The sequence below is a fragment of the Notolepis coatsorum genome, assembly GCF_963971535.1.
Source record: "Notolepis coatsorum genome assembly, chromosome: 9".
Lineage (NCBI taxonomy): Eukaryota > Metazoa > Chordata > Actinopteri > Aulopiformes > Paralepididae > Notolepis > Notolepis coatsorum.
Window position 1 is genome coordinate 131168089 of NC_140173.1, and position 15569 is coordinate 131183657.

Below are 15569 nucleotides of genomic sequence, written 5' to 3' on the forward strand. Positions count from 1 at the left end.
AGCACACACACACACCAGACACACATGAAAATACACAGAGACACGCACACACAAATTGACCAGGCTGCAGTGCTGACAGTGTATTGAGAGCCCTCTTCTCTCTCTCTCTCTCTCTCTCTCTCTCTCTCTCTCTCCTCTCCTCTCTCTCTCTCTCTCTCCTCTCTCTCTCTCTCTCTCTCTCTCTCTCTCTCTCTCTCTCTCTCTCTCTCTCTCTCTCTCTCTCTCTCTCTCTCTCTCTCTCTCTCTCTCTCTCTCTCCTCTCTCTCTCTCTCTCTCTCTCTCTCTCTTCCCCCCCCCCCTCTCCAATCTGGACAGGGCAGCAAAACTGTGAATGAAATCTACTTTTTTGTAATGTAAATAGCACCGCCATTTTTCATCTGATTGAGCCGCGTTCATAAAAGGGTAAAGAAACTAACTACGTTCTATTTTATGGCAATGACCCGTGAGATATGATCCCGAAAAGAATGTTAAAAAAAGAAAGAAAAAAAAAAGTTCACACTGGGAGATGATTGACAGGGGCTGGCTTGAGCTGGGAAGTGTAGTATTATGAAATTTGAACAGGCCCATCGAAAGCCCTGGGTCTCCTCGTTCATAGGACTACACACGTATGCCAGCTTCCTTTTTATTTCCGTCTAAATCCTCTGCTTTCCGATGCAATGCACTTTTTATAAGCTCATATTTCACTAATAACACTTAAAATCAAACAGACGTAGTGCTAAAAAATATACACTTTGACTGCTCTCTTGATAGGGTTAGGGTCTTTACTCTTGGCTACATTTGAAACAATTTAACATTAATTAATACGTTCTGTATTGATCGATTTATGGCGTGATATGAATCTCGGCCCTGTACCGGGCCTGTGGGGTTAGAGTAAGGAAAATGCAATGCAGTTACATCATCGAATTGCAACGCCTGGAATGGTGTAAAGAAGATGTTGTGCTACTGTACAATAATACAACTTTAGACTTTACTTCATGTACTCTATAGATGCACATCTAGCTGTCACTGCAAATTAAAGCATGCAAGTGAGTGTACCAGCATATCAAGATCATTAAATGTATCGCAACGCTGTTATCTTCACACCTATGAAAGTTCACAGTATTAAGTGACGTGTGTGTGTGTGTGTGTGTGTGTGTGTGTGGTTCCAGGTTCCGACAGCTCCAGCTGGTACAGATAGCAGAGTGTCGGAGTTTTCCAACCAGGCCAAGCTGCGCTCCTTCGAGGCTGAACGCTCTCAGATGGTCCAGGAGGAGACGGCCAAGGCTCTGGCACAGTGCCAGGTGGAGTGTGAGAAACACCAGAAGAAACTCGAGGTGGGGTCATCATGCTGATCATTACACTTCATTGATTCTTCAGGCAGTGATTGCTGCTGCTAAACGGAATCATAGCTAAATGTTACCTCTCTCTCTGTCTGTCTCTATCGCTCTCTCTGTCTCTCTCTGTCTCTCTCTGTCTCTCTCTATCTCTGTCTCGCTCTGTCTCACTCACTCTATCTCTGTCTCTCTCTGTCTCTCTCTATCTCTGTCTCTCTCTGTCTCACTCACTCTATCTCTATCTCTCCATCTCTCTCTCTGCCCCATCTCTCTCTCCCTCTCTGCCCCATCCCCCCCCCCTCTCTGTCTGTCTCTCTCGCTCTCCCGCTCCCTCTCTGTCTCTCACTCTCTCTATCTCTCTCTCTGACGTCAATCAGTTAATGTTATTGGTATAAATGACTACATTATAATATTGCCAAACCTTCAATAATAATTGCAAAGATAACAGTAGGACGTAATAAATAATAGTGGTGGCTGTTAAGAAAAGGGTATGTTTGTTAGCGATGTTGTTAGCGGTAAATGTGCCTCGTCAGCCAAAGTCCCTCCTTCCCCTCCTCCCCCAGGTTCTGACACAGGAGTTCTATGGGCTGCAGACGTCGTCGGAGAAGCGCGTGACGGAGCTCCAGGCCCACAATGCCGAGCTGGCGGCACGGCTCCAGACCTACGAGAGGCTGGAGCAGGAGTTGGACCAGGTCACCTTGCAAGCTGCCGAGAGTAAAGACATTACATTTGCATTTGCATTTAGTAATTTAGCTGATGCTTTTATCCAACGCAATTCATACATTTTGAACAAGTCAGCAGGAGGGGTACACCTCTGGCGGCCAAGGGTAAGTGGTATTGTTCGTCAAACTTGAGTGCTACACTCTGAGTGCATAGTAGTATAAACATATTAGCATTAGGGATGCTCGATATTGGCTTTTTTACCGCTACCGATATACCGATATTGTCCAACTCTTAATTTCCGATACCGATATCAACCGATACCGATATATGCAGGGTTTCCCCCCCCAAAAAACTGAATAATTTCAGGTAATTAACATTACATATCTCTTGTTGTGGAATTAACACAACATTATGCATACTTTTGACAATAAATAAAATCAGAATTTGTTCTTACTTGCTTGCCTGGGTAAATAAAGGTTATAGAAATGTAAGAAAAATTTAATTAAAACCGATACCGATATTTTCCGATATCACATTTTAATGCCAATATCGGCCGATAATATCGGTAGGCCGATAATATCGGACATCCCTAATTAGCATGGTAGGTAGTAGTGTTGGGATAGTAGGATATAAAGTAGATAGTAGTATAGACATAGTTGTAAAGTACATAATACTAAAAGACAGTTTTTATTTCAGATATTGATTGAAGAGGTGTATTTTTAGTCAATGGTGGAAATGGGCAGGTTTCAGCCGGCCTGACTGGTGGGAAGTCCGTTCCACAGAGAATAACCTGCTTCACTTTGATGAGTACAGGGGTCTTGAGGGTGTGTAGTTAGAGACCATTGACTGGAGGTAGGAGGGAGCTGTTCCCCTCACTGCACGGTACGTCAGGTCAAGAACGTTGAAGCGGATTTGTGCAGCGATGGGAATCCAGTGCAGCTCTCTGAGAAGTGCGGTGAGGTGACATGGGCTGACTTTTGGTAGATTGGCGATCAGGTGTGCCCGGCGATCTGGGATCTCGAGGCGAGACGTGACTGTTGATTGCAGGAGGAGTCGGTGGCTTGTTTTGTCTGGAAGGGGGCGGATCCTTCTCACGTTGTTCAGGAAGAATCTGCAGGTTATGTGTCTCACATTCACCCATTGTTATGACCCCCTCCACTCTGTCACCGTTGTCCGCCTATCTGTATATTGTGTTGATGGGTACTGGAGGTGGGCGTGGCTGGAGTGCCAATCAGCGCAATGGGAGACACGTGGGCCCGGTGTTCCCATGCTCCGTCTTAAAAAGGCTTGCGGAGCTCAGACCAGGGCACTCTCCTCCTGGGACGCTGTTACATTAGTTTGTTGGATATTCCTGGTCTTTGTCTGTATTGGTTGAATAAATCCCTTGTTGCTTAGAATAGAATAGAATCTTTATTGTCATTGTTGGTACAACGAAATTGAGTTTAGAGCATCACCACTGGCCTACAAACTATAGCATTGTACAAAATAATATCAATAATATAATATCAATGTCACATGTCAAAATAATAATATCAATAATATAATATCAATCAATGTCCCAAGTGCAATAGTGCTAGTGCAAATAAATAGTACAGTGACAGTCCAGTTGAGTTAATAGATGGAGGGGGGGGGGGGGGGGGGGGGGGGGCGTTGGCTTGCAATGGATGGAATAGTGTATAGTGCAGCAGTGCAAGTCCGGTTCACAGTTATTGTTGTAATGTAGAAGTGGGAGCTTGACTTTGGTTGTCTGCGTCTCCCTCTTTGTCATCATCGCCATATGGCTTTTGTCACTCACACACTCTGCAGAGTGACATGCAACCAGGTGCCATGCAACCAGGTGCCAACCAGTTCATCGGGAGCAGTTAGGGGTTAAGTGTCTTGTTCAAGGACACTTCGATATGCTGCCAGGAGGAGTTGGAATCAAACCGGGAACCTTACGATTACCAGACGACCACTCTACCTCCTGAGTCACTGTGATTGAAAGGTTCGGTCAGTGGGGAGGATTTAGCTGGGAAGTGAAGTAGCTCCGTTTTGCTCAGGCTCAGTTTGAGGTGGTTGGTCAATATCGGACAGGCAGGCCGAGATCCATTCAAAGACTTGGGTATCTGAGGGAGGAAAGGAGAGGAAGAGTTGAGTGTCATTCGCATAGCAGTGGTATGGGAAGGCACAATAAGTGATAATGTAGTGATAATGGTGTAGAGAGAGAAGAGGAGGCATCTAACGACCCCCCCCTTTGGGACACCCGTCTGGGGGCCAACAGGGTGCCTCTCTATGCTACTTGGTAGGAGCGGTCATCAAGGTAGGATGACAGCCATCTGATGGTTGACTGTGTCGAAGGCTGCTGACAGTTCCAGGAGAATCGGGACAGATGAGAGGCCTTTGTGCCTCTGTGACTGCTATGAGGGCCATCTCCGTGGAGTGACCAGTCTTGAAACCTGACTGATTTGGGTCTAGGAGGTCGTCTGTAACATAATCAGTGAACTGGTTTGATATGGCATGTTAAAGTGATTCAGAGGGGAAAGACAGAGGAGAGACGGGGCTGTAGTTCTCTCTGACGGTGGGGTTCAGGGTTGCTTCGTTGATGAGTGGTGTGACTGGCATGTTTTAGAGAGGTGGGAACAACCCCAGAGTTGAGAGAGGAGTTGGTGGTTGCAGTCAGGAATGGGAGCATGTCTGGAGGAGTGGGGAGGGTATCGGGTCCAGCTGGCATGTAGTGGGACGGTTTGACGCCACCACTGTCAGAACTTTGGGCTCTGTAATGGGAGAGAAAGATGACAGAGTGAAAGATTAGGTTCCTGTTTCAGCACTTTGAATGGGTGTTCGCAATCTTTTTTTTTTTTTTTTTTTAATAAATAAGGTGGCAAAGTCCTCGGTAGAGGCGATTGGGGAGGACATGGTGGTGTGGAGGTTCTTAGCCGAGGCCTCAATCTTATGGTGACAGAAAGAGGCTTTGGCAGAAGTAATGTTTTTGGAGGATGCTGACAATAAGTGATGATAAGTAGTAGGGGTGGGAATCGCCAGAGACCTCACGATACGATACTATCGCGATACTTGCATCACGATACGATAGTATCGCGATACTAAATATATTGCGGAATACATTTTTTTTTTTTTTTTTTTTATTACCTTTTTTCAACTGCAAAGTAAAACTGTCAACATGTTTTATCTAATAAAATAAAGTTCAGTCTGTTCATCTCACTTCAATAATTTTTATTGCTGAACATGGTATTTTCTCAAGCAGACAGATGTAAACACTGTAATCTGTGTTGCATGTACCTGACAAACTGAACTGTTTGTATTACAGTCATATTCCAACATAACTGAATGCACATGTCTGTGTGTGTGTGGACTACTGTACTAATTTATTAGAATTTTTTATGAATAATTAAATATCGATACTTGGCGTCCCTGTATCGATACAGTATCGCCACGCAAAGTATCGTGATACTACTACGTATCGATTCCCCCCCCCCCACCCCTAATATGTAGTGATGTCACCACCGGTGAGGCGGGTCTTTTTGCACTTCCTCTCGGCCGTTTTTTGGGAAGGTGCTTAAGCGCATGTCCAGTTCATCTGGAAAGTGTCCGAGGGGACCTGGAGGGTGATGGAGAATAACAATGGTGAGATTGAATGGACTAGAAAACGGATTCCACGTGATATTCGAGAGAGGAGAGGGTGAGATCGGGTAGTGGTATTATGCTTGTAGTCCAGGAGGGAGAGGTCAGAAGGGTCTGGGTGTGTGAGAGAAGGTATATGCTGTAGTCGACATTATAAGTTAGAACATTCCCGCAACATTCAGATATTTATGATTTATGATGTTAGGTCAGGTCACATGAATAAATGTACTGGAAGCCGGAGCGAACACTGGCCTAGTTCACTCTGCAAGTTTCAGAGACTTAATAATACCACAGACTTGTAACATCACTATCGTGAGGGACATTACTACCATTGAAAATCCAAAATGTGCTTAACAGAGAAACCATAGACTCTGTTTATCTATTATAGGTGTTGTAAAAACAGGGTGGTCTGTGAGGTGATGCGCAGTTGCTTGTGCGAGACGGAAGACGGTAGAGTGAAGCCCAGTGAGTGAGACGGAAGACGGGGGAAGGCGGCAGAAGGCTCGTCGTCTGTCAAGCTTTGTCCCCTAGATTGAGGAGAGGCGGGAGAGGGATCTGGACAGGTCGTCACAGTAACCACAGCTAATCTCTGTGTTTGGTGTGTTTTTACCAGTTGACAACGAGGAGGAGGCTGAGAGGGTGCTGTTCTCATACGGCTACGGAGCCAACGTTCCCACCACCGCAAAGAGGCGACTCAAACAGAGGTAGTGTGTGTGTGTGTGTGTGTGTGTGTGTGTGTGTGTGTGTGTGTGTGTGTGTGTGTGTGTGTGTGTGTGTGTGTGTGTGTGTGTGTGTGTGTGTGTGTGTGTGTGTGTGTGTGTGTGTGTGTGTGTGTGTGTGTGTGTGTGTGTGTGTGTGTGTGTGTGTGTGTGTGTGTGTGTGTGTGTGTGTATTTTTATAAACAAAAGAAGGTTCCTACTAGGGGTGTAATTAAGCATTACATCACACGCAGGAGTGGTTTGTGACCAATAAACCATGCCTAGGGGTGGTTGTTAGGCCCGAGGCGCAGCCGAGGGTCGTTAGACCCCCCTAGGCATGGTTTATTGGTCACAAATCACGACTGCACGTGGTGTAAAGCTTTTATACAACTGCCAGATTCATCCAACCTTATTTCTATACAATAAACACACATTAATCGAAGATTTATTGAAAAAACCATCCGCCAGAAAAAGTAGTTCCCACAACTCCATGTGGAAGCAGCTTGAAGTGCATCCAACCAAACTAACACATCCAACTGTGTATTATTGGAATGATTGAGAGAAGTTGCCTCATGTGGAAGCAGCTTGAAGTGCATCCAACCAACTAACACATCCAACTGTGTATTATTGGAATGATTGATTGAAAATTTTATTACCAGATGCAGAATATAAAGTAGGTAAAACAAATTAAAACGTTTTCTTTGCCCTATAGGAAAAAAACGTTTTCTTCGCCCTATTTTTTTATTTATTTCTTTTAGCCTAAACTTAACCAGTTGGAAACCAGGGGTACAGTAATAAAATTAGCAATCAACCAATCAATCAATTCAATAGACCATGCTCACTTAAAACAGCGCTGCTTCTCTCTCAGTCTGACTCCCCCGCTGACAGGAGTGTGTGTGTGTGTGTGTGTGTGTGCGTGTGTGTGTGTGTGTGTCACAGTGTGTGTGTGTGTGTGTGTGTGTGTGTGTGTGTATGTGTGTGTGTGTTTGTGTGTTTGTGGGTACGCCAGCGCTCTCCGCCAGCGTCGGACAGTGAGAGTGAACGCTGCAGTGCAGTCAGTGGGGAGGAAGTAGAAATTTAAATCTATCAATTAATCAATCAAACAATCCGCGATTTTTCTTTTGTTCTAGATAGACTCAAGACCCATCAATTACATCATCCAACATTGTTTAAAATACTAACACGTTCCCCTTGACAGAATCGCTTTATATTTAGTCGTTATGACGCTATCAACATATCCATTTGTTAAAGATTATTGTCCGCCATCTTGTTTTTTCCGACGGAGTGATCCGGCGGAGTGATGTGATTCGGTGGTGGGCGGGTCCTGGGACCAGGAGCGTGGATTATGAAGGATACATACGTGTAAATGGACTGTTTCAGCCAATCAGAATAGAGAAATTTGCATGCCGTTGTATAATGGTACACAAAAACCACGGTATGTACCTCGGTTTTGAAGTCACGGTTCGGTACAGTGGGGGAAATTTGGCTTTCCATGTTCCACTCAGGGGTGATGTAGTGTGCAGGAACTAATTGTACTTGTAGGGCTGTCAGCGAATATTCTATATTGAAATGAATAATCGATTTGTAAAAAATTAAAAAAAATTATTAGATTGTGAAAAAAAAACAGCCCCCGGTGGGCGGTCGTTAGTGGTTAACATACCGTTGTATTCGTTCGGTACACAGCCGTTCGGTACGGTACGGTACACGCTGAAACGGTTCGGTACGGATACCTGTACCTTTACACCCCTAGTTCCTACTATATATAAAACAAACTTGCCCATCAAATGTTTAGAATTGTTTTTAATGCTTTTTTAAACATAATCTAATCTCCAAATGAGAATAGATTTAGTGCTACAGTGTACACCAGCACCAAGACAAAGTTCAAAACACTCTTGGATCTGGAGCCCAAACCCAATTTGGCCCCCGACCACCACCACTGCTGTCATGTAACTTCTAAAAGGAAACCTCGTGCTTGTTGTGTACGATCGTCGATCACGTTGAAGGGTTTGTGTAACGTGCTGTGTTGTTGTGTCAGTGTTCACCTGGCCCGCAGGCTGCTGCAGTTGGAGAAGCAGAACACATCACTGAGGACAGAGCTGGAGAGACACAGCACACACACAGGCCACATCTCAGAGGAGGTACAGTAAACACACACACAGAGGAGTTGATAGGGTGTGTGTGTGTGTGTGTGTGTGTGTGTGTGCGTGTGTGTGTGTGTGCGTGTGCCTGGGGTTCATCAATTTCAATATCAACAGGGGATTGAATCTTCTCAGACCACAGCGCAAGTCCACACATGTAACACACACTCATTCACAGATACACACACACACACACACACACACACACACACACACACACACACGCCGCTCTGCTGCCCTCAGAGCAGGAACCTCAGGCGCTCTCACCGCGGAGGATCTCCCTCCCAGAGCAAGTCAGACGGCGTTTGATCCGGTAGAGCGTCTATTTAAGCGGTAATGATTTATCTCAACCGGCTATTATGTCTCCCTCTGATGACATAACCGTGTTATGATTACGGAGCCGTGCGAGTGGCTCCTCTCTCATCGCCAGAGCATTTACCTTCTCACACCACGGTGCCGCACTCGGCTGCTAAAGACTTGTCGCTAGCGGCAAAGCATCTAATTACCCCCCCCCTTCCACTGTAAAGGCTCACTCTGCCGTGTGTGACATCATCATCACGCCCGCATCACGCCAATTTACTTTAGTAGTCTGAGAACCAAAAAGAAATTCAAGAGAGAAATTATGTGAACAAATGCCGGTACGCGTGAGTGCATCGGTATGCGATCTGTTCATATTTAGAACATGTGGGAAAGTAAACACACACACGCACACACACACACACACACACACACACACACACACACATACCTATTCCTGAGTAGAGACTGCAGACAGAGCAGACCTAGGATCAGAGGAGTGAGGAGTCTTAGCGCTTGGCAATATGTTGACAGGCAGGAAAGCGAGAACTAAACGCCGCGACAAACCACGCTCTGAAGGAACTCGTGGCAACAATCTCGTGTGTGTGTGTGTGTGAACTCACGTTTCCGATACCCGTGATTTGTGATGTGAGAAACCAGCCTGAGGTCGACGGCGTTCATGAGAACCAATAGGCTTTTCTCTCTCTCTCTCTCTCTCTCTCTCTCTCTCTCTCTCTCTCTCTCTCTCTCTCTCTCTCTCTCTCTCTCTCTCTCTCTCTCTCTCTCTCTCTCTCTCTTGCTCTCTCTCGCTCTCTCTTGTCATTTCATCCAGTGAGAGAAGAGTGTTGAGCAACCCATATGGTCAAAAGTCATGACAGTGGGTGGGATTGTGAGTAAATAAGCCAGCCATTCATCTGTCAGCGTTTGACTGATCTGGCACGTGTTGAAGTAGGGCGGTTGAGCGGTTAACACCCTAGACGTCTTCTGGATAAGAAAGAGAACATGTTTAACCTCTCGCTTACAATCTCTCTGAATCAGAAGGTGTTCCTGTCTCTTATTCGCACGAAAAGAGGTGTAGGGTGTTAACCACTTAACCGCCCACGCTGACGCCCTGACTAACTGGCTAACTATTGTCCCTCCCTGCCCACCCCATCTGCTCACCTGCAAACACTACCTGTCAGACGGTTTAATGTGTAACTCGCCGACGCTCTACGGTACTTTATGGAGTTTGACACATAGCTGTGTGAAACTGCTACTGGGAATGTTGCGTTTATCAGTTTAAGTTGTATTTGACATCCGAGGTGTGCCCATTAACATTTTATTCAGAATATTTCTTTTTTTATTCAGATGATCTTGGTCTAGGTTTGTGAATGTCAACAAGTGTTTCTCAAAGCTACAAATAAGAGAGACACAAATCTAAACTGTATCATAAAGCTAACTGGAGCTGCTCCATTGACAATGAATAGCCCACTGATTTAGTTATAACACGTAACTGGAGAGTGAGTTTTCCTCCTGGCACATTTCCTCTTTCTCCTATGCACAGAGTTGGATGACGTTCAGTTGGATGAGTAAACTAACCGCTGCTACCTATACTCTATATTATTTGTCCTTGTCATATTGAATAAATAATATGCTATTGTTCCCCCTTGTGTTTTTTTGTCTCTTTTATAAATAACAACCAAAAATGTATTCAAAGAAAGTAATGTTTAAATCATTGTTTAATTAATGTTTAATATTTCACAACGCCTGTGCAACCTTGTTTATTCACTGTCTGTGGAAACGACCATGAGCGTGGCCATAAAGGTATCGTTTCCTTATGCAGAAAAGATAAGTCTGTTTACTTTTGTGATCGCTATCACTGCATAACTCATAAATCCTGACAAGGTTCATTTTTGGTTATTAGTGATACTCTGTATACACCCAATTCAAAGTTTTAGCCGCAATTTCTTTCAAACTAACTTGGTGGCGGATGTCCGAGGCGTCGGAGGTGTTTAGCAGGCTGTGACGTACAGGCGTAGAGACAGCTCTGCGTAGGGGTGTGACATTTCCTATGGCCACATTGTGTCTTCATTCTAAATTAAGAATTATTTCTGCTCAGTGCAACTACCTAAACGGTTTGATTGATTGAACATTTTATTAACAGATTGCAGAATGGGTACATTACAATACGGCTCAATGCACACAATTGGGGATGCAGACCAGAGAAAGACTTTCGTCTTTTTTACATCAGGGTCCCCCATTTTCAATTCATCATAACATTTATGACATATATGACATACAGTACTGTTACATCCAGACATTTATGACATACAAGATGATATACAAATATACAGTACTGTTTATTTACAGACAGAGTTTCTAAAAGAGAATATATACATTTGAGGGGGAGGGAACTGTACATTGTGGGGGGGTTGAGTGGGGTTTGGACACGTGCGGCCTCCCGTAGGTGCTCTTTTAGAGCGGTTTTGAAGGTGGGTAGGAATTCACATTATTTTACGGCTGTGGGTAGGGCGTTCCACATTGTTGTGGCATAATTGCGAAACATCTTTAGTCCCTTGTTTGAGCTGAATCTGGGTTGCATATATTTTTGGAACTCCCTCTGGTGTTGTGGTCGTGGTATTCACTGACCTTTGGGAAGTATTTTCGACATGTACATGGGTACCTTAGTGGTGTAGTGTATCTTGTAGACCAGGCCCATTGCAAGTTGCTGTACTCTGTCGTCTACTCTAAGCCATCCTAGGTTGTCAAAATGGGCAGGGTTTTAGGAGTAAGGTCAAGCAGTAGTCTGACCAGTTTGTTTTGTGATGTTTGTAATCTTGTTTTTAGTGCCTTTGAGGTGCTTTGGTACCATGATGTGCAAGCATAGTCGTAGTACCCTTGAATGAGTGCTCCTGTTAGTCTTCAGGGTATTCTTGTTTACCAGAGAGGAGATCCAGTACAGGAATCTAGTTCGTTGTTTGACTTTTTTTATTACATTGGATGCCATTTTGTCACAGGAAAGATTTGCCTCTAGGATGGAACCCAGGTATGTAATTTCATCTTTCCTTGTGACAATATTGTCACCCACTGTAACAGAGAAGCCGTTGGCCTTGCTGAGTTTGTTATTTGATCCAAAGAGAATGGACTCTGTTTTACCCAGGTGTAATGCTAGTTTGTTATCAGCGAGCCAGGTGCAGATTCTGCCGAGTTCCGAGCTTTTTTCAACCTGTAACTTGTTCTTGTCAGAGACCAGCAGGGCTGAGTCGTCCGCGAACAGGAACAAGTTGCAGTCACAAGCTGACATGTAATTTGCATAAATTAGGAACAGTAACGGTCCTAGTATGCTTCCTTGTGGAACACCACAGCTCACTGGGAGGGGGGGGGGGGATAGAGTACTGTTTACCTCCACCAATCCAGGTAGGATTGCATCCAGCTCACTGATTGACAAGCTAAAAGCAATTGGATTTGATAGTCTATCAGAATGGTGACAGTGTCGAAGGCCTTTTGGAGGTCCAGCATCAATCAATCAATCAATCAATCAAATTTATTTATATAGCACGTTTAAACATGACGCTTGTCAACCAAAGTGCTTCACATAGCTAAGCTAAGTACAAAGAAAAGTATAAAATAAACTGAAAAAATTCAATAAAATCAACGGATAGATAAAGGAAAAACAGAACAACATGTCAACATGTACTGACCATGCCGCAGTATTTGTCTGCGTTCACCTCTTGTTTGATGTGGTCGTTCAAATAGAGAAGGCATGTGTCAGTGGAGTGGGATGTTCTGAAGCCAGATTGGAATTCGTAGATTCGTTTTTTTCCCGTGAGGTACGATCCACACAAAGTCTCCCATTCGTCGTCAGTGGAAGAGCTCTAGGAAGTCTGTCTTGATAGGCAGATAAAGGTCCTAGTCCTCTTGTTTGTATGGCTTTGTTTATGTTGACAAATGGCGCAAACTCTCCCACGATCATTGGGATGATGTGAATTCTGTCCTAGCACGGGTTTTCCTTTTACGCTTTAGTGCTGTGCTACGGAAGCATATTGCTGCCACACCAGAAACGAAAAAAGAAGATCAGTATCACATTATAACGTGATAATTTCTTGTTTTAACATAAAATGTTTCACGTTATAACGTGATAACTTCTTGTTTTAACATAAAACGTTTCACGATAACTTATTTTTTTTTCTTTTTTTTTGTGTGTCTTTTTCCCCCTCCATTTTCCTCCGATTTTCTCCCATCCCAATGTTAGTCGTATGCCAATTCCCAGTCCCTTCCTGGTCGCTGCGCACTTACCCCCCACAGTCAGATCATCTGGGAGAGTGGAGGCTACCACTCGACATTCGAACAGGCGAATCCAGCTCACAGCTCCGGGGTTGGTGACGAACGCAATCTCCGCTCGGCCACCTAACCGCCTGATAACTTCTTGTTTTAACATAAAACGTTTCACGTTATAACGTGATAAGTTGGTCTCAGGCGGAGGTGGTCCTAGCCCCACACTCATCCTAACAAGGAGGAGCATAAGGATAGAACACCGACACCGTGCGTAACAGGGCGCAGCTCCCTAAAACGCACAAAATGTGAGTAAACCGTGCGTAAAACCACAGTCTACATCACACATCCCAGCCATTTACAAGAACAGCGAGATGACGATGAGGTCCCAGCACTAAGGACCGCATGAGAGACAGAGCTCTCAGTCCAGTCCATCAGATAGAACCTGACAAAAGGACCCAGGGAGGACCACCGCAGCCGCAGCGCAAATGTCCTCCACCCGAGACCCCTCTAAGCAGGGCAGAAGAGGCTGCCACACCACGAGTGGAATGCGCTCTGATACCCGCGTGGGGAACCTGTTCGGCCAAGGTGTAACAAAGGACGATGCCCTCGCACAACCAATGCGACAGGCGTTGTTTTGACAGCGCTTTACCTTTTGTTACGGCCACCGTGACAAACAAACAGTTGACTGGTAGCCCTGAGGTCTCATGTGCGCTCAAGACATATTGCAAGCGCACGAATATAGGACACAACAGGTGACGGCTCCATGAAACGTTTTATGTTAAAACAAGAAGTTATCACGTTATAATGTGAAACGTTTTATGTTAAAACAAGAAGTTATCACGTCTGTTTCTGGTGTGGCAGCAATACGCTTCCGTACTGTGCTAACTATAGGACTGGCAGACTATGTTTAACATAACATACAATGCAGAGAAAGCAGTACGTTTATCACCCCGTCATGCAATTGAAGTCATGAATCCAAGTTTGACATGTCCTTGTGTGACAGTGCCATAAAAGTGGCATAATTATATGTGTGCGTGTGTGTGTTGTCCCCTAGTTGTCGGCAGCCAACCGGTTGTTGCAGCAGACCCAGCAGCCCTACAGCTACCTGGTTGAAACAGTGCGACAGAGAGACACCCAAATTAGTTCCCTGAGGGAACGCATCACCTCGCTGGAGGACGACGTCTGGTACGCACGCGCACACACACACACACACACACACACACACACACACACACGCACGCACGCACGCACGCACGCACGCACGCACACACACACACACACACACACACACACACACACACACACACACACACACACACACACACACACACACACACACACACACACACACACACACACACACACACACACACACACGTGACCGCGACTAGCGATTGATGCCACATGTCTCCATTTTCATTTTCCAGATTGTGAAAGTACAGAATGTAACCTTTCAAATTATGTGTCATACGTTGAAATCTGAGAATGTTTAAAGAGGATGTGCTAATTCGAATCTTGTAAAACTGTTTTTTTTCTGTTTGCTTTAAGCTGTGAAAACGCCTCCTCGAAGATATATAGGGGCAGGAGATGCATTTTTACATATACAGTACATACCCTGAATAACGCTAGAAAAACAGTCCAGTAAAGAATTAAAGTTACTTCCATGGCCTAGGAAAGTTCAGTCAGTATTTGTGAACATGAGCTACTCTCTTCTCCCAAGGCCAGAAACCAGAGAAGTAAGAATCAAACTTGCGACCATCAGGTATTAAGTCTGGTGCTGCTCCTGAGACAATGAATGCGGGTCTGATTTTGCGGTTTGTTTCAGTTTTTATACCCAACTGAGCTTTATTCTACAGCAGTGGTCTCTGAAACAGAAAATGTACCCGTATACTCAAAACATTCCACTGTATACTCCGAACATTCCACTGTATACTCCGAACATTCCCCTGTATACTCAGAACATTCCCCTGTATACTCCGAACATTATCCTGTATACTCAGAACATTCCCCTGTATACTCAGAACATTCCCCTGTATACTCCGAACATTCTCCTGTATACTCAGAACATTCCCCTGGGTACTCAACACATTCCCTTGTATACTCAGAACATTCCCCTGTATACTCAGAACATTCCCCTGTATACTCAGAACATTCCCCTGTATACTCCGAACATTATCCTGTATACTCAGAACATTCCCCTGTATACTCAGAACATTCCCCTGGGTACTCAACACATTCTCCTGTATACTCCGAACATTATCCTGTATACTAAATTTGTGTGTTCCGCCATCTAGCGACGCCCCCATTACTGTGGTGGCAAGGAGAGATACTGAAAGTATCCAACGCAAGCGAACTAGCAACTGTTCCTAGTCATTGTTGCTCAAAATGGTCAATTATTGCAGTGTTTTTGGCTGTACTAATCGGTCGGACCGGGAAAAGCATTTGGAGTACTTCAGATTGCCAAAAGCTATTACAAATCAGGGAGAAGAGTGCAAAAAAGGAGGCAAACACCCCCTCTCCTCTCCTCTGTCCTCTCCCGTTTGAACGAACTACCAAAGTACCGATCAGCATTTCGATCCAAACATTTC

At 44.7% G+C, this 15569-nt stretch overlaps 1 protein-coding gene across 1 annotated transcript in view; it reads left to right on the forward strand.

Annotated features, from left to right (window-relative positions):
* Positions 1–15569, forward strand: part of pibf1 (progesterone immunomodulatory binding factor 1) — a 98359-nt gene that overhangs the window by 55468 nt on the left and 27322 nt on the right. Inside the window, 6 exon segments of the mRNA XM_084321431.1 lie at positions 1149–1165; positions 1168–1313; positions 1877–2027; positions 6208–6298; positions 8328–8430; positions 14036–14166. Of these exon segments, the coding sequence (XP_084177557.1) occupies positions 1149–1165; positions 1168–1313; positions 1877–2027; positions 6208–6298; positions 8328–8430; positions 14036–14166 (639 nt within the window).